The sequence below is a fragment of the Cavia porcellus genome, unplaced genomic scaffold (genome assembly GCF_034190915.1).
Source record: "Cavia porcellus strain 051 isolate PalLab524CR breed Dunkin Hartley unplaced genomic scaffold, mCavPor4.1 scaffold_11, whole genome shotgun sequence".
NCBI lineage: Eukaryota > Metazoa > Chordata > Mammalia > Rodentia > Caviidae > Cavia > Cavia porcellus.
The window spans coordinates 53,929,064-53,948,590 of NW_026947494.1; the positions used below are offsets into that span (position 1 = coordinate 53,929,064).

At 33.1% G+C, this 19,527-nt stretch overlaps 1 protein-coding gene across 2 annotated transcripts in view; it reads right to left on the reverse strand.

Moving 5' to 3' along the window:
• The window catches only part of Adamts6 (ADAM metallopeptidase with thrombospondin type 1 motif 6), a 280,941-nt gene that overhangs the window by 260,354 nt on the left and 1,060 nt on the right, over positions 1-19,527 (reverse strand). For both annotated transcript variants that reach the window (XR_010050518.1, XM_063258246.1), the window contains exons 2-3: positions 17,632-17,996; positions 6,825-6,993 (exon numbers count right to left, since the gene is read on the reverse strand). Coding sequence is in view for 1 of the 2 variants with exons in the window: in XM_063258246.1 (XP_063114316.1) it covers positions 6,825-6,993; positions 17,632-17,996 (534 nt within the window). In the remaining variant the exon portion in view is untranslated. The remainder of the gene's footprint in view (positions 1-6,824; positions 6,994-17,631; positions 17,997-19,527) is intronic.

Below are 19,527 nucleotides of genomic sequence, written 5' to 3' on the forward strand. Positions count from 1 at the left end.
CATATAATTTTTCAGTCATATATATATATATATATATATACATACACACATATACATATAATTCTTTCTGCAATGTCTAAATCTAGGTCAGGATCATTAAAATGAGAGTGGAAAGATGATTCCAGTACAATTTGCTTTAAACAATGTTTTGTATGGATCATAATGTAACTTTTGTTTTCTAGACATTTTGTTCTTCTGTACTAAGGAACTCTTTTATTAGCACCACACTTAAATACATTGCTTCATTTATAGACATCTTTGTTAAATAAACCTGAGGAGGCAAATGTTCTCTATATACCTCACTAATATCTTTATATTGAACTGAATCTCTTTCTCACTAATGCTTATTGAAAAAGTGAGGAAAAATTAACATATATTACATACTTGACAGAAAGTGACACGATTTTCACTCTTCTAATGTCATTAGCTTTTTTCTTTTAAAAACTTGACTGGTAGGATTGATAAATTTTAACAAATGAGAAGTAGAAATGACGATGAATAGAATCACCTTCAAAACTAATATAAATTAAAGATAATCATCTTTGTTTCTAAAGGTCAAGAAAGGCAGAGACATTCTAGTTCTTATTTCAGTATTATATTCTCAACACAGTAAGTGTTACCTAATGTCCTGTTGTTAAAGACAGACTAGTAAGGTGGACCCCATGGGCCCTACCCCCTGTCATTCACAATCCTCTGGGATCCCTTTCCTTCTGAGTATGGGTAAGACCCCTGACTTCTAATCAATAAAAGACAATAAAGATGATAGTACAAAAGTGATTACAGGTATGTAAGTATACAATTAAGTTATATAATACTATAGCACCTACTTACTCTAGTCTCTCCCTTGTTGACTAGGAAAAAGCTAGCATCTGGTAAATCCATGGCAAAGAGCAGCTATTTACCTTTACCAAACAACCAGGAAAGGCTAAAACCACCTAAAACCTCAGAGAACCACAAGAATCACTGGATCACAGAAATATTCTGTAAGTCAGGATTTCAGATAAGAACCCAGTCCCGGCTGAGGCTACTCAAATTAACCCATTCATATAGGTTCCCAAAATACAAAAACTATGCAATAATACATGGGTATGGCTATGGCTTAAGGCACTGTATTTATTGTATTATTGTTGGGAAACAGACAAAATGTTTTCTGCATCACTATATGCTCAGTTCTTTCTACTGAGTCTTCTGTGATCATAAAACCATTCACGTATTCATCCTTCATCTCTTCTATCTCTGGTTAGATAAAATAAACGTTTACACAGTAGATTTAATTTCCTTTCTTTTGGTCATTGCTGCACCTTTGATGCAATCAACTCCTCTTTATTTTAATTTAAAGTATTAAAAGAAGAATTAGATATCAACAAGCACTAAACAATTAGCAATGTTATCTCTCATTTGAAAAGCATTCTGGATAATATAGCTACTATTATCATCATCTTTCTGTCATATTTTTCAAACTTTTGCTTTTTTAATTGTTAGTTTGCCTGACTAGGAGAATACAATTTTTCTAAATGTAAGGCCTCTATCTTTTTATTTATGAATGGTCATCAAAGACATTACATACAATCATTTATAACAATTTAATATTATATATTCAGAATACTGAAAACAAAATCAAGGGAGCCTAGTCAGTTTCATTTCAAAAATTAAATTAATTCAATATGAAAATTAAAGTAATAATTTATTTAATAAGTGGATAATAAAGAAAGAAACAAAATACTATCTATGTCAATGAACTGAAAGAATTCAATTATTTCTAGAAGCAACAATAAGATTTTCATTTTCGAGGAAAAGCTGTGTTGGCTTTTGGTGACTGCTGGAAACTAAGACCTGGGACCCCGAGAAGCAGCCAGGACTGCCCCGCTGCACCAGAGGAGATTGTGAAAGGCTCTGGAGCTCCGAAGCTGAACGCTGTGCAGTTTTCTGACCATTCCACGCTGTGCCGAGAGCACAGGGAGGGCAAGCGGCGTGGTGTGCAGTAGACCCAAGAGGAGGACCTGCACCGAACCCTGGTGAGTACTGGGGACCCCGCAGCTGCTGGGGTTGGCCAGAGAACATCTTGGAACTGGGCAGTGCCCGCCACCACGGGGACATCAATAACACAGAGAGTCTGGCGGCAGACATCTTAGAGGTGGGCAGAACCTACAGCTCAGTGACATCACCGAGTCCCCCTGTAGGGAGGTCTGGTGTAGGACATCTTGAAATTGTGCAGAGCCTGACGCCGTGCTGGCTTCAGCGCCATACAGAGAACTAGTGGAAAACATCTTGGATTTGGGCAGACCTGCTGTCCTGGTGCTCCTGTCACAGAGAGGTCTGGAAGAGAACAGCTGGGATTTGGGCAGAACCCTGTGCCATAGTGACATTAGTCAGCTGCTTCTGGTACAGAGAGAACTGGCAGGAGCTACTGGGGCTAAATCACGCCCTCTGCTTGGGGCCCAATAAGCAGATACAAAATAGTCACAACTCAGTGACATCCAGAAAGTACAGCCTAATTTACAGATTGACTGGCACAGAGGCTGGAGGCTAGCCTGTACCACCCCCGCATCCCAGCCTACCCCAGATAACAGCAAATTGGGGAAGACAGCAAAAACTCAAGTCAGCACACTTCTGAAAGGCCCTAAGCAATACAGAGAGGGCCAGAGACCCCCAGGACACTCCAGTCTGAAAGAAATCAGAAACATGACAGGAGATTAAAAATAAAAAAAAAAAAATCTCCAGCTGCCCAACATGAGAAAATAAGCCCAGGAGAAGTAAACACTGAAGAGAACACGCACAGTAACCATCCAATAATCGACACAGCATCAGCCAAAATTAAAAAATACCTTCATGACCTCATAGATGAATTTAAAGCTGTACTCCTGATCCAAGTGAGGCAAGATATAAAGAGATTAATTAAAGAAATGACAAGCCCCATCCAAGAGAACACAGATGGAAGAACTGAGGAAATCAGAAAAGAAAGAGAAACTTCTAAAGAAGAATTTAAACATAACTTAGAATACATGAAACAGATCCAAAGAGATTACCAGGAAACTAAAAACTCCATTGAACACTGGCAAAATGCCTTGACAGAAACTAAAGACAGCCTTCTGAAACTTGAAGAGAGATTTATGACATATGATCGTGAAAGAAAAAGCCTCTTAAAAATAACAAGGAACCAGAAAGAAACAATTCAAAAACTAGAAGATGACAAAAAGATATATAACTTAAGAATAAAGAATGTGAGTGAGGAAGCAGGAGCAACCAAAAATGAAATACAAAGAATATTCACTGATATATTAAAGCAAAATTTCCCATGTATAGCAAAAAGAAATGATATCCAGATAAAAGAGGCATACAGAACACCAGCTACCTACAACCAAAACAGATCTACGCCTAGATATATAATAATCAAGATTCCAGAAATCCACCAAAAGAACAGAATATGAAAAGCAGCCAGAGAAAAGAAGCAGATTACCTACAATGGGAAAATTATCAAAATAACAGCAGACTTATCAACACAAACTCATAAGTCAAGAAGGGAGTGGGGAGAAATATTCCAAGTCCTGAAAGAAAATAATATGCAACCAAAGCTCATATACCTGTCAAAACTCTCTCTCAAAATTAATGGAGAAATAAGATGCTTCCAAGACAAGGAGTAACTGTGGGAGTTCGTGGCCACCAATCCAACCCTAGAGAAAGTGCTGAAGGACATTACAGAGAAAGAGAGGAAGGGATACCAGGATTCCAGCAACAGTTGCAGAGAGCCCTCAATGAACAGGGCAGACAGTGGAATGAGGGAATAAGGTGGACAAATTATAGCAGAAAAGTGGAGTAGCAGACATGAGGCAGAGACAGTAAGCTATAGTCTTTAGTATAGACAGCTCTGAAACACTATTAAAAAAAAGGCAGAGGTCATTGTTAATGTTGTATAAGGATTTAAAAGACACAGTAGTCTTATTGCCATATTTAGCTTGAATTTAATTTGTTCTGGTCTGTCCACTCATGTCAGATTTGAGGGCACAGACATCTTGACCCAAAAATAGCAGGTTATACCATGGTAACTATCCTTACTTTCCTATTAACTTAAACTGAAATCCTGTATTACTTATATTATCTTACTATGACTGATCTTAATTGAATCCGATTCATAAGACCATGGGTTAGCCTTGGCTGATTTTATTTGAATTTGGTATGCTTGTTAGTTTCAACCCTAAAAGTAGAGGCAACTACTCTGAAGATGACAAGATGTAAAGGATATCCATACTGGTATTAATTATTAACAGCTCTCAAATCTTACAATGCTTTCAAAGTTGTATTTTTATAAAAATAGATAATACTATGTTTAACTATATTAAGCCGATATTGTAGACAAATCTATTGAAAATAACAAGAGAAAACATAGTAACTACGTAAGATTATCTATATTGTGGTCTTATATGTCTTATCCATTGCATGTTTTTCTAGGAAATTGTTTTGCTGTCTTGCTACGACTTGGTTTTCCTTATAATACAGAGAGGATAGATATATATGTAGAAATTCACACATGAGTTTTTTTTTTTTTAATTATTTACGGGAACAGATTATATAATGCAAGATGTAATGAACAGATACTCTGAGGAAGAGACACTAAGAAACCCGAGGCTAATTTTGTAGCATTATGATATAAATTCTAGCAATACTATTGTTCGCTGATTAGAATGACATTGGATTGGTTTCTTGAGTTCAGTTTCAGCATATGTAGAGATGGGGACAGCTATCACAAAGAGAATGAGAGATGCGATGGTGGTTATTATTGTCTTCCCTAATGTTAGATCTTGAAGACCTAAAAAGCCTTCATCATCCTGTAATGATTTGATTAGTTCTATAATATGCAATAAGTATATAAAGTGGGTGAAGATGGGGACAACTATTTGTAAGAAACTGGAGACAGTTAGATAGACAGTGAAGATCTCCAGTGGACTTGCTTTGAAATCTATATTTCTTTAAAATGTTTTTTTTAACTGTTTTGTTCTGTTTTGATATGTTTAATCTTACCCTCATTGAGATGTAAAACAAATGTGTAGGACTGATAACCATATTACTGAGCTTTTGTTCAATCATTGAGCAGAACTGTTTGTAATGTCACTTTTTAAATGTCATTCTAAATACTTTAATTCTGTAACCTGAGCAGCTATTTCTAAGATGACAATATGTAACTTATCAACCAGCAATTTCTTACCGTTTGTTTTTCTGTAATTTTGTATTATTTCTACCCTTTTTTTATCTCCATGTATTTTTTTGTTTCCTTTTCTTTAAATAAAAAAAAAAGATTTTCATTTTCTATTTTTATCTAAATTTTCTAAAATGAATAGATACAATATCCATAAGAAATATTTAAAATTCATAATTTGAATCTAGTTAGAATGGGAAAATTCCATATTTGAGTATGACTCAAATATACCCAGTGTCAAAAAGATCTTTATATCCTATATTTTTATATTTTAATTTGACTTGTTCATAACAGAAAAACTTGTAATGTGTACCTCTAAATTCACATCTTTCACTTGATCTATGTTGTTAAAAAAAGTATCATAATTTATTTTCGAGACATTTTGCAAACTTATTAACAAAAAATACTTATTTTCCCAATAATATCTAGTAACATTTCTTGAAACTCAAGGAGCTACTATATATACTATTCCCACTAATAGGAAGGCAGTGAAGTGTTTAAAGCAGTGACAAAACCAAACAGAGTACAGATTTAACTGAAACAGGATAAATGAGGAGACAAGGGACCCTAGAAAGTCAGTACAGTAGTTTAAGAAGAAAGTGAAGTCTGAACTAAATGGACCGGTGTTAGGGACTAGCTCATAGAATGTACAAAACAGGAGTACTGCTTATGAAACTGTATCAATTATCCAGGGGCAAAACAGTAAAAAAGAAGCAAATTATTTCCCCAAAAGGACAAAATTTTATGATAGAAATAAGAATGGTATTGGAAGTGCTCAACTCACGTCTAACAATTAAAAACTAAAGTCTGCCAAATTAACCTTTAAACACCAGAAACAGTCATCCTAGTAAAAATAATAGTAGGTGCAATTTGACCAAGTAATATGCGCTGAGATGACTCAGCAAACTAGGAAATTTGTCCAAACCTCCATCAGAATTCATGGTCTTTCCACTGTGCAATGTACATCCACCATCTATTCTTCTTCAGAGTTCTTGGCTTTAAATTAACATTCTTCTAACTCCCTACCTTTAGTCTTGTTGTTCTATAATTCAGTTTTCATATAGCTGCCAGAATCTGACTGTGTCATTCCTGCTACTTAAACCCTTTTAATGAGGTTCCAGCGCACTTTGAACAAATTCCTTAATATGGTAAGCCTTTAATATTGGCCCCTTTTAACTCTTCAGTTTCATTTCACACAACTGTTCCCTTCAACCACTATAAAGCTCATTTCTATCTCAGACTCACATTTAGTAGCCAGTTGTATGAACTGTCAGTTTCTAGCATGTGAGTGTTTAGTCTCATTCGAGTGTTTTGATTCCTACTATGTACTAATGTGAAAATATCAGCTAACAAAACAGTACACAGTAGTATAGAGTACCCGTGAATGAAATTTGTAACTACTATCGGTATAAGACTTTTTAAATCTCTTCTAAAAAAATACTTCAAATTTTACAGACATAAAGCTTCTACAATGATTTAAAATCACTGGTGGAAAACAAATTTTAAGGGGGCTATGGATATAATTCTAATCACTCAAATTCCTGCTTACTTTTATTATTAACTTAACTACATTCGCCAGAAGAGGTGAAAGCAGCAATACAAAACCATATGCTCTCCAAATTCGCACACTTACCTGAAACCCCACAATGAGAGTGATCATAGAGATGTCGTTGCTGAAGGGTAGACTTTTTGTAAATAACATGAGGATGGCCATTTTCATAATTAAAATGCTTAGAATCCTCTGTAGTGTTATTTAAAGGTTCAATAAAATATTCTTCATCCTCTGTAGCAATAATGCCATGCTAAAACAAAAAGAAACAAAGGATTTGCCAAGAAGAATCATTTTAATTAGGTATCAATACTACCAAGAGTCAAAACTAAATTGATATCTCTACAAAAGTTAAAATATACAGTAATTTAAAAAGTTGGTCTATTATCTGTACTCAGTAAGTCACATGTATTTCTATTCCTTAAAAAGGAGGTGTTTCCTCTATATACTATGCACTACATATACTGTACATATTTTTTCCAGTTTTCCCAACAACTTTGAGAGGTAGCACAGAAGTCTACATAAACTTCAAAACTTATTTCCCCCATACTGTGGATAAAACTTTACATCTTTGGTATTTAAGTGTAACTTTGGCATTAAGTTTCAGTCAATAAAGGGTTGTATATCACCTTCAGGCCAAGTCCCTGAAAATCTATGCAGTGGAGTTCTCTCTTACCATACGGCCAACTAAATGGAAAGATCTAGGGGAGAAAGAAGGCAGGTGAGGTGGGTGCACACCAGTAATCCTAGCACTCAGGAGGCTGAGGCCCAAAGATCGCCAGGAGTTCAAGGCCAATCTGGGCTACAGTGTGTTCTAGGCCACCCTAAACAGCACAGTGAAACCCTGTCTCGAAAAGACAATAAAACAAAATAATTGGAGAGGTATAGGCCAAAAGGCAAGGCATGTGGGTCTCTGAATGATCTCCTTGTAAATTCATCTGCTATAAACATAGATATAAGGCAAAACTACGTATCTCTTGTGATAACTAACATTTTGCGGTTTATGTTATGCTAATTGGTATGTCCCTAATTAAGATACATCTCCATTTTGCAGATGAACTAACAGACTCGGAGATAAAAAATGTATCCGATACTATATAGAGGAAAGAAAATGTTATGAAATTCAAACAATATTACTGTTATTCACATCACATTACACCATTTTCATTTTATGTCACAGTTTTGGTCCATTTCAAATCTGGTTTTTGTTTTTGTTTTGTTTTTTTTGATGATTGTATATCTTCTTATTTAAGAGAAAAAAGTCACAAAACAGAAAAACAAAAAGCAAAAGACACAAACAACAAGCCCAATACAATTATAGTCTAGGTTTACAAAACAAGATGATAGGAATTTGACAATAGTTGTAATATTGCATATTGTTACCTTCAAAAGAGTTGCTTAGATTAGCAGATATAGACATGCAAAATTGATCTAATCATGGGAATATGACATTTCACTTAACTTTGATACAAATTTTCAAGTGGATGGTTTATCTTCCAACTAGACTATTTGATTTCTTCAAGCAAAGGGGTATCTACTTGTATTCCCTTTTAGCCACAGAAAAGATCTCTTATACTAAAAGTTGTTTGCATCAAAAATAAGAACTTTCAAAATTAAATAAGAATCCCCACTCTTTTCTAACAGGGTTTTCCTAAGAAAAGCACCTGAGAGAATTGCTCTTAATCCAACTAATTTATTTTGTAACACTGAATAAAACACAAATTCTCTGGACATATTTCTCAATTGGAAAAATGAAAGAGTTGGTCTAAATTAGCTGTTCTAAAACAGCACCCTAGGGAGCCCTTAAGAACCTGTTGAAAGTGCTCTCAGGAGATTGCCCCAGACCACAAAGGGAGATCTAAATGGCTTGGATTCCTGGGTTTAGAATCAGTTGTGCTTTTATTAATCTGTATATTAAGTTCCCACATAACATGAGTAAAGGATTCTGCTGTTTTAAAAAGAAAAAAAGCTGAAAACCTTTGGGCCATGTAATCTCTAAGGTCCTTTTGAATTCTAAAACTCTATCATTCTGTTTAGAGAAATTTGTTTTAAGTAATATGTTCTTGGAAAGAAAGATAAGACATAATCAAAAGTGCTCTTACCTACAACCTCCATGAAATGAGTTCAAGAAATTAAAAAAAAAAGCAGCTGTTAGTCACTCCATATTATTTTTACTGTTGTTTGCTTTAGATTATGGTAAATAGTCTTTATATTAAATGTGAATAATGACAAGAGTAACAACATTAACAGACTACAATAGCTGAGCATGAATTGTTCTACCAGGTAGATTACCACTGTAATGTACTAGAAAACAGAGTACAGTTCTTGCAGAAAAGGGTGCAAGTTTAAACAAGAATTTTACTAGAGTGTAGGAAGTGAAGTGTGGGTTACTGTCTCGAAAGGACAGGCATTAAAGTTACCCTGGTCTCTGGCAATAGGAAGTTAAAAGGTCCTATACAAAGGTTACTGAAGAAAAATAAAGTCAAAGGCTGAGAAGTAAATAAAATCTGTAAATAATAAAAAGACTTTGAAAGGGAAATCCAGAGATTTTAGATTAGATAGTCTGTAAAATGTTTATACACATTATCTTAGTCTTACTACTTCTTTGAAGTAAGTACAGTGACCAGCTCCACTTTGCACATGAGGAACTCAGGTAAAGCAAAGTTAAATAAAAAATTCATTTGACTAATTTTGGAACCAGACTCTTAACCACCGTAATATAATCCTCTTACCCTCTAAGGGCTGTTTCTAGTGTTATTTATTCATTCACCAAATATGGTTTGGCTGTTTATTATAGGAATAATATTGTACTAAATGGTATTAATATAACAGTGCACCAAACAAATCTTCAGCTGTATCATAATGCTCACAATCTAGTAAGAGTACTGAAAAAAGTAATTAATTACATAAATGATTTATTATAAATCAGTAATGTTTAATATTATAAATTATTTAGTATAGATCATTTATGTAATTGTGTATTATGTAATATTAAGAATGAAAAAATGCAATGTAAGAGGAAGTATATCACAGGCTCTTAAAACTTGTTATGTGTGCAGCTATTCCCTGAATGCCTTTGGTTTTATCCAGTGTTATTTATTTAGATATTTGGGAATATCTAGATGTGATATCTATAGATTCCTTTTCATGACATTTTAAATGCAGAAAAAGAAATTACAAATAAAATTAATAAGCAAAATATATGCATATACTTTTTGTAACACATTCACCTCTTCAGTGACTCTAATAATTTCACATCAGTGATGAATAAAAATAACAGTTTGAAAAACATGCAAAAACTGTAACATGATATGAATATATCTGGAGAATAAAGTCACAGGTACTTCTATTACTATATTGATTATCTACATTTTATAATTGAAAGAAATCTTAAAAGTTTGGTTAAGAATTAATAAAAATATTATTCGTCTTTCATTTTGCTCTTTAAATTATTTATACATTGAGTTTCTCATATAAGAGAAAATGTGTGATATTCAACCTGCACCTGATTTATTTCACTTAGAATTATGGTCTCAAGGTGCATGATAGGAAACGGAGAAAGACTTTGCAAAGATGAGAAGGGAATGTGGTGAGACAGAAGGGAAAAGAGAAGAAGAGGAAGAAACAGGATCAAGATGTGACTATACATACTAATTCCCCCATGAATGTATTTATTAAGTATTGCAAACATGTACTAATAATAAAATAAATGTAGAAAAAAAACTAGTGAGGGAACAAAGAAAAAAAGAATTAAGATGTATTATGTCTCCATGATAAATATGAACATTATGTACTACACATACTTTAAAAAAAAGATATTTTTTATCTATTCCAGAGTCTCCCTAAATCTTAGCCATGGATTCATATTAAAAACTACTAATGTAAATAATGGGTTTTTTTTGTCTTTTTATCGGTACCGGGGATCGAACTCACAAGTGCCTACTTCCAAGGCAGGCGCTTATGCCACTGAGCTAAATTCCCAGCCCCTGTACATAATCTCTCAGTCACTCCACTCATAGTTCCTTGACCTCTTCTCTTCCAAATATCTTATCATTCACCTTACCTTAGACATTCCTGCTCACTGTTAAATTCTAGACTTCAGCATTATGAGTATCTGTAATATTCCATAATACTGATTTCAAATATCTCATTCTTCTCTCTTTCTAGCACTACCCTTCCAACATCCCAACTCCATCAAAACATCAGTTAATTGGTTTTTCAATATCCTCACTTCTCTCTCAAATCAACTTCAATTCCACTTTGAATTCTCTTTTCCGTTTCTCACTTCACTGAATTCAGTTCATTTGGCCAAATTATAACTCTGACTAAAAGAAATTTTGCTGGGCCTGCACCTTTGCAATTGGACTTAGCCAGAGAAAAACACACCAGCAAGCTAACTGGTTCACTTACAATTCAAAAGCATTAATTGTGGGGCTGGGGATTTAGTTCAGCAGCATAAGTGCCTGCCTTGCTAGCACACGGTTGTGAGTTCAATCTCCGGTACCGATAAAAAAAAAATCATTAATTTCAAGTTTGTCCTAACTGATACTCCATGGTAGTTAATTCAGTATTCTGCTCTTCTAAATAAGCCATGTTTTTCCATTTCTTTCTGTAAAATTTTTATTAGTACATAATATTTGCGTTCCTTGTGTGGAGTTGTCACATGGACATAACACACTTTAATTCCTTTATTCATCTCTTTTTCTTCCCTTCCATCCCCTTTCCCCTTTCCCTCCATCTCTTCTTAATCCTATAAAACCTAATCCTTCCAATTTCCCTTCCAATAGACAACATTGTACTACCTCCTACAAAGTCTCACAAATGCTAGTACATACCTATCTGTATCTCATGTCCATAAACTTTTTCCTATTATTGTTAACGAATCTTTTTCTTCTAGCTAATTATCCCACGTATGCAGATGATTCTATCCCTTTTTACCTGCCACTGATGTCAGTCTGTTTTCCTTCTCGTTACATAATTATTCCCATCTTTATCAAAACCAAGCAAAACATAGCTTCCCCTGACCTCACTTGCACCAACAGTTAATGATCATTTTTCCAACATTTTTGAAATACTTGTTTATGTATTTTCTCCCACTCCTTCTTAAATATATTCCACTCAGATCTTTGCCTCCCCCACTAATACCACCATAACTTCACCAAATATGCTGTTGTGAAGGTCTTCAATAAATTCACTTCAATGGTCAGTTTTCAGTCTTTACTCTTATTTTGCCTCAGCAGCAGCATTTTTCACTTGAAATACTTTTTATGTTAGCTTCCTACATATTTGCCTGATTCTCTTTCTACTTTCTTACTGCTCTATTCTCTGTGGTTTCTTCACTTCTCTCTGATTTCCCCAAACTCTTGGAAGACCCAATGGCTCAACTCTTACACTGCTTCTCTGTTCTACCCCTATGTTCCTCCCTAAGCATTTTCATATGCTCAAGCTCTAAATGTCATCTATATATTGTTGACTACAAAATTTACAACCTTTTAATTCTCATCTCTTCTTTGAGCTCCCAAGTGGCATATCAAGTGTCCTTTACATCATCTCCAGTTTAATATGTCTAACTGAATTCATATTACAGGTCAACAACCCACTCTTCACTAGTTTTTCAATCTTAGGTCAGTGAGTGCCCAAGTGTTCCTATCTCAGTTGATAATTATTACATTTTTCCACTTATTCAAGGCTCAAGTTTAGAATCATCATAACTCTTGTCTTGTGTCTTCTAAAATATTGACTCCCAGTTTCCTTCATGATCTCACTTTGATTGATCTCCCTCTTCCTCACTTAGCTATAGCCATAGTGGCCTCTTTGTTTTTCCAAACATTCAGATCAGACCTTTGTACTTACAGATTTCAACCTGGAAATCTTATATCTCAAATGTCGACATTTCCTGCCAAATTTCTCTTTTAGGTCTTTGCTTGATATTTTTTTCTTCCTTAGTACTCATCACTAACGTATTATAATTTCTTTTTACTTACCTTATTTATGTCTCCACCACTAAAACGCAAAGTAAATAATTTCAGGGAGCTTGGTTTTATTAATTGGTGTACTCTTATTACCTAAAATAGTTTATTATATGGTCGGTAACTATACGATTCAGTGAATGAGTGAATAAATGAATTAACTATTAAAAAAAGGAAACAAACATAACTTTGGACATAGCTAAATGAATAGAAACTTTAAAGGGTAAATGAGCTTTTATAACTATATATAATTATCATCAGAGAAATTGAACAAAATCATTTTTCATTAGGTAAGAAGAGAAGGTAAAGGAAAAGAGCTTTGTAAAATTAAAATAGGACACCTGAAACTTTTAAATCAATTGAAGGGAAAAAAAGGCTGAACTGAGAACATCGCACAGTACTTAGAATAAAAAAGAAAGAGATGGAAAAAGAGAAGAGCATACGGAAGAGCAGAAAGCCAATTCTTGAGAGAAATAGTAAGGGAAAAGAGAGAAAGAAAAATATTATTCAAATAATTTTTTAATCCCCATAAACTTAATACCAAGCAAAGAGATAGAAAGAACACCCATATCTGGCCACCTTATAAAATTACTGAAACTACAAAGATAAAGAGAAGAATGCATACACTTTTGCCAATGAAAAAACGTAAAAAATACTTTTAAATGTTTAAAAAGAAAAAGGATAAGAATCAAACTAACAGCAGACTTGTAACTTTCAATGTAAAATAAAACAATGCTAAGGATTTTTTAGACTTTTAAATATTTTCCTTTGCTTAAAAATATAAAATCATATATAAATTTATTTATTTATTTACTTTATTGGTAATTAAACCCAATGCCTTGCACATACTAGGCAACACTTTATCACTGGGCTACATCCATCTACAATCATCCCCCACTTTTTAAAAAGTTTTATTTGAAGCACAGGTTCACTAAGTTGCCCAGGCCTTCAAACTTGAAATCCTCCAGCCTCTGCCTCTCAAATGACTGGGATTATAGGCTTGTGCCACCATACTTGGAAATACAAATAAATTTAATGACCCATATATTGCCCTTCCCAATTCTAGTATCCATGGATCTTAAAGAAAATTATTCTTAACCTAGAATTCCACATTCAGTTAATTATTAACCAAATATAAGATCAAATAGTCACTTTCAAATAGACAAAGACTCAGAAACTTTATTTCCTAGTTATCTCAGGTTAATTATTTTAAGATATTTTCCCCAAGAAACCAGGATATAAACTCAAAAAGAAGAAGATGTGGAACAAATTTAGGAAAGAAGAAATCTACACTGAGAGATGTGCAGTGGCTGAAGAACTTACTAAGCCATTATATTCCAATGCCTCCAATATGAACGAGATATATCCCAAGCAATAGATGGAAGAACTAAAGAACAACATAATACTAGTTATCTGATTTTTAAAAATCCTCTTTTTTTCCTCAACAAGAAAAATGGAATTAATTATAAATTACAGATAAAATCTAGATTAGAAAACTATCATCCAAACATAAGGCAAACTAAAATTGGCATTGTTTGAGACAACCAGTAAACTATAATGTTAGGAACTTTGTCCTTTGAATGGTGCAAGGGTGTAATGCTAAAACTGTGAGCAAAAAACCAAAAATGATTAGAAAATATTAATAATCTCTTCACTAATTTATACAGAATAAAACAAAGTTAATTAAAAGCAGTAGACATTGAAAAGTGAATTTTAAAAAAACATGTTTATGCCAGGTGTGGTGGCACACTTCTGTAATCCCAGCACTTGGGAGGCTGAGGCAGGAGGTTGAGACTAGCCTGGGCCACAAAATGAGCCCAAGCCAGTCTGAACTACATATTGAGTCCCTGTCTCAAAAAACTAAATAAATAAATAAATAAAATGTTTATCTATTCTAATAAAAAAGATAATGATACAAAATAAGAATAGGGCTGGGTATTTAGCTCAGCGGCATAAGTACCTACCTGCCTTGCAAGCAGGCGGTTGTGAGTTCGATCCCTGGTACCAATAAAAAAAAAAATGAAAAAGACAAAAAAACAAAAAAAAAACAAAATAAGAATAAAAAGGAAGATTACTAAAACTGAGAGAGAAAACAGTAACACAAAACACACTCTCTAATAGCAGCATATCGGCAGGTCATGCCTTAACCAAGTAATCAAAATTAACTAACATGGATCTTGCAATTTCAATAAGAAACAAAACAAAAAAGTGTTCATAAATGGGAAAGCAAACAAGAGAAAAAATGCTAATGAGGATGACGAACAAATTAATGACACTATGCTATAATCTTTCAAGAAAGAACCACTTGGAATCTTATTTGACTCATCCAACACTACATCTTCACAATTTCATGATCACTATATCGACTGTCAAATCATTCATTTCTAGAACTGTTTTCTTCTAACTTTCAGAGCTATATTCCCCAAGAGCTACTGGACATCTTTATTTTAATTTCTTCAAATCCCTCACATTTTCTGTATCAGAGGCCTTCTCTTCATCTTCTCCTCTAATGCAGCACTCTTTTAATCCTCTTTTTCAGCTAATAGCATTCATATACACTCATCCAAAACACAATATTCAGCCATCTCCAATTACTTTCTTTCATCCCACGTTCCATTCAATTGTTTCCATTTTTTAAAGTATTATTAAATGCCTATCGTGTATTATTTCTCTTAATGTATTCTAGGGGACAAAAGACTAACAGGATACAAGTCCTCTAATTTTTCTCACCAAACTGTGGTTTAGATTCATTCTCTCTTCCCCATTCCCAGTGCCACAGTCTAAGTTCTTATAATCATTTATATGTTCTAATTCATATTTAAATCACCAGTCACTCCTCTTCCCTCAAGTCCTTCAATGGAATCAGTTTTGTTTTGTTTTTCTGAATCTCAAATTTGCTAATTTCATCACACTGTTAAAACTAGCAATGGCATGTTAATGTTAATGCCAAATAAAAGAAAGAAAAAGTATTTTTCTAAAATAATTTTTGTAATAGTTAACAAGTGCTATTTCAACATATGAGAAGTCTTAGGACACATTTATCATTCAAAAAATAAATCTTTTGTATAAAATTGCTAATATTTTTCATGTGGAAAGAAACAAGCAATACATGTATTCAATACATGTATTTACATGAATTACATTCAAATCTTAAAATCTAAGTAATTCTATTGGCTCATTTTACTTTACACTTACAGAAAATGGATAGTCTAAGGAAATTGTGCTTTATTTTGAAATTCTTTTCCATTGTATAGTTCCTAATAGTTCTTTGAAATTCAAAACTTATTTTAATTCAAATTATATTGTTATTTTTATATGTATATAAGAATATGTATAATATGCATGTATAAATCCGAATAGTTTCCCTAGTGTAAGAAATGGTAACAATACATAAAAATACGTGGTAATCATGAATCCCTATTATTGCTTTGAAGCCTTATAATGTTTTCATTCATTAGTTGGAATGGTTTTATTCTGGATTGTTTAATTTTATTGTCTGTGATAGTATAAACAGCTATTTTGAAGAAAACAAGACAATATAATAGCTAATGATGATTTAATATCATCTCGTTTTGAAATCCCACCAAGCTTTTGTTCTGTCTCCATCGATTTTATCATGTTGTATCTTATTGGGTTTTATTAAATGTGATAGTATAAACAAAAATTTTTATAGACAAGGAGATAATATAGTACCATTGTTCATATTCTGTTAGTTGGTTCTGAATACTCTGTAATACTTTCATTCTCTTGAATGATTTTACACTGTCTTGTTATGTTTGATGCTATAGTATATGAAGGTATACTCCAATATTTCAAGGAAAGAGACACTATGGTAACTACTGCTATGTCGAGTTGTCTTGTGGTAAAACACGATGTTGCTTTAATTGTTCTGTTCTGACCTGTTTTGTTATGTCCTCTTTTATCTTAATATTTTTTTAAATAAAAAAAGAATATATATAATATGGTAAGAAAATTTCTGCCTTATGCATAAAAAGTTTGTGCTCTTATACACAGACAAAACTTTAATGGAACATCTTCATTAATTGGAACAGGATAAAAACAGAAAAGGAAGCAGGAAATATGCTTTGATATGTAATCATTATTATGGGTAACTCTGAACTATTTAATACTAGAATAAAATGCTTTCAAATGCCTGACATAAACCCTATACTCTACCACCCATAAGATCATTAATCTTCATATAAATGTTGGGAAAACATTTCAGAGACATTAATATAAAATATTTTACTTCAAGTAACCTTGGAAGTGCATGCCTATAATCGTGGCTGCCCACAAAGGTAAAGCTATATAGGGTCTCAAGTTTGAGTTCAGATTGGGCAATTTAGCAAGATCGTGATTCAAAATGAAAAGGACCATGAATGTAACTCAGAGCACTTCCCTACTATACGTAAGGCTGTAGGTTCAACCCCCCCGCCAACCCAGGAAAAGGAAAAAAAAGATTTACTTCAAGAACTTATAGTTATAATGAGCCTTTTAAGTAATGTTAGCCTATATTATCTACCAAAGAAGATTTTATACAGAACAACTTAACTGAGGAAATTAGGAATGCACTTTCCTGTCATAATACATACATATATATATACCCAAACATACACTGAAACTTTTTACCAATGACTGAGTTTTATTTATGCATTTTAAAAAACCCTATTTGAACAGAAAAACTTAAGTCTAAAAAGAAACCTGAGGTTTCATTTGTTCTTCTACTACTAATTCTTTTAAAAATTAATCTTTGTAAAGTCACTACAAACATTAAAAGGATGACCAAAACCAAAGGCAACAGAGATAACAATTTTAGACTATTACCTTTCTACTTAAAACAACCATCTTTTAATCCGAGAAAAGACATTTACATTATGAATTTATTTTCCCATCAGAAATTTAAAATTATAACATCTACTTACCAACCCAACACAGTTGCTTAAAGCCACTGTAGTTGTACTACGTTGGTCTTGCAAGTATCCTGTGTAATGACAGTTGTCTAAAAAATCATGTTTCCACTGGGGTCCATCTTTCCCCCAGTATTCTACTGTAAAATGTTTGGACACAAAATTTGTATTGAGAGTCAAGTTTAGGTGAAAGTGCTTGCCATAGGCTGAAAGTTTAAAAAATAACTTAGACACTGCTTGCTGTGGATCAACAGGGTCCATACTCCGTCTTCTCCTTGAGTGTTTATCATTTTTCACAGTAAAGCTGAGAAAAGCTCCATTTTGATCAACCCTTATTGGAATAGTTAGCTGGTAGTGTTCAAGATAAGTCAGGAATTCCTCTTTGTAATCACAAGGCAGAGAATCCAGAAAAAAGCACATGGAAGAAAAGAAAATTTAACAGAACAGAGAAGTAGCAATATAAACAACTGTGTCAAATATGTTAAAACTATGTATCATTAAATTTGAGATATGGACCAAAATTTTATATTAAACAAAAATGAAAGCGCAAAAACTAAAGATTAAGTCCAAATTATTCCATTCTTCAAAACAATATTCTTTAAATTTTTAAATTTTTTTTTAATTGGTACCAGGGATCGAACTCTCAACTGCCTGCTTGCAAAGCAGGTGCTTATGCCGCTGAGCTAAATCCCCAGCCTCCAAATCAATATTCTTTTAAAATTGCTAATGAAAGGCCTAGTTTTCTTTTATAAATTTAAGTTTAAAAACATAGACTATAGAAGCAAAATTCTGTAAGTATGAAAATTTTATGTGGAAATAAAAAAATCAATGAAAGGTATACATATGTAAAAGAAGAGTTTAGCCCACATAAGTTCTATTTTGGAAAGTTATCCAAAAAGAATATATATACCATTGCTATGTAGAAATCACTTTTAAAAGCCAAAATCGTTAGTGGTAATGCTATATAGCCACTTTTAAGAGCAGTCTGACAGTTTCTCAAAATATTAAACAAGAAGTTACCATATTATTTAGTAAGTATTCCTAATTAATGTGTACAAGAAATAGAAATACATATCCACATAAAAAACTGTAGGTGAATGTTTATGCTAACATTATTCACAGCAACCAAAGAGGCAATTACCCAAATATCTACCAAAAGACAAACACATAAACATAATGTATAGAGCCATACAATGGAACATCATTCTACAATAAACAGGAAAACTGTACTGATAAATGCTGTGACCTATGAATGAAAATTCACAATGTCTTCATAATCTAAACTAAGTTTCTAATATCATAAGAATATTGTGCTAATTAAAAAGAATCAATAACAAAAGATCTCACATTAAGTGATTCTATTTATATTAAATATCCAGAATAGGCAATTCTCCACAAATTTCTATTCAGAAATTCAGAGATTTAGAAGATACCTAGGGCTGGGGCTAAAGGGCAGCTTGAAAGAAATTTGAGATGGGCTGCTAATGGGTACAGATTTTCTTTCTGGAGTGATAAAAATGTTCTAAAATGTATAGAGATGATAACTCAACATACTAAAAACATCAAATGTATACTTTAAATGGATGATACATACAATGTGTGTATTGTACCTCAGCAAAACTGTCTAAAAATCAATAGACAACTAAAAATTTGGAGAACTATTAAACGTATTTTTCTCACTTAGATGAACTAAATATCATCCTTTAGCCAGACTTTCCTTCAGCTAAGTTTACAACTAAGGGAACCCAAAACTCTGCCCATTCTATCACTATCTATATGTTGGGTTTTACTCAGAAATACAAACTACCATGAAACCATAACCAAATAGAGATAAGTTGGAACACAGTATTTATCTTACTTTTTATAAATAGAGAGTTTGTACTAAATGCTATGGTTTTGTTGATCTACTTT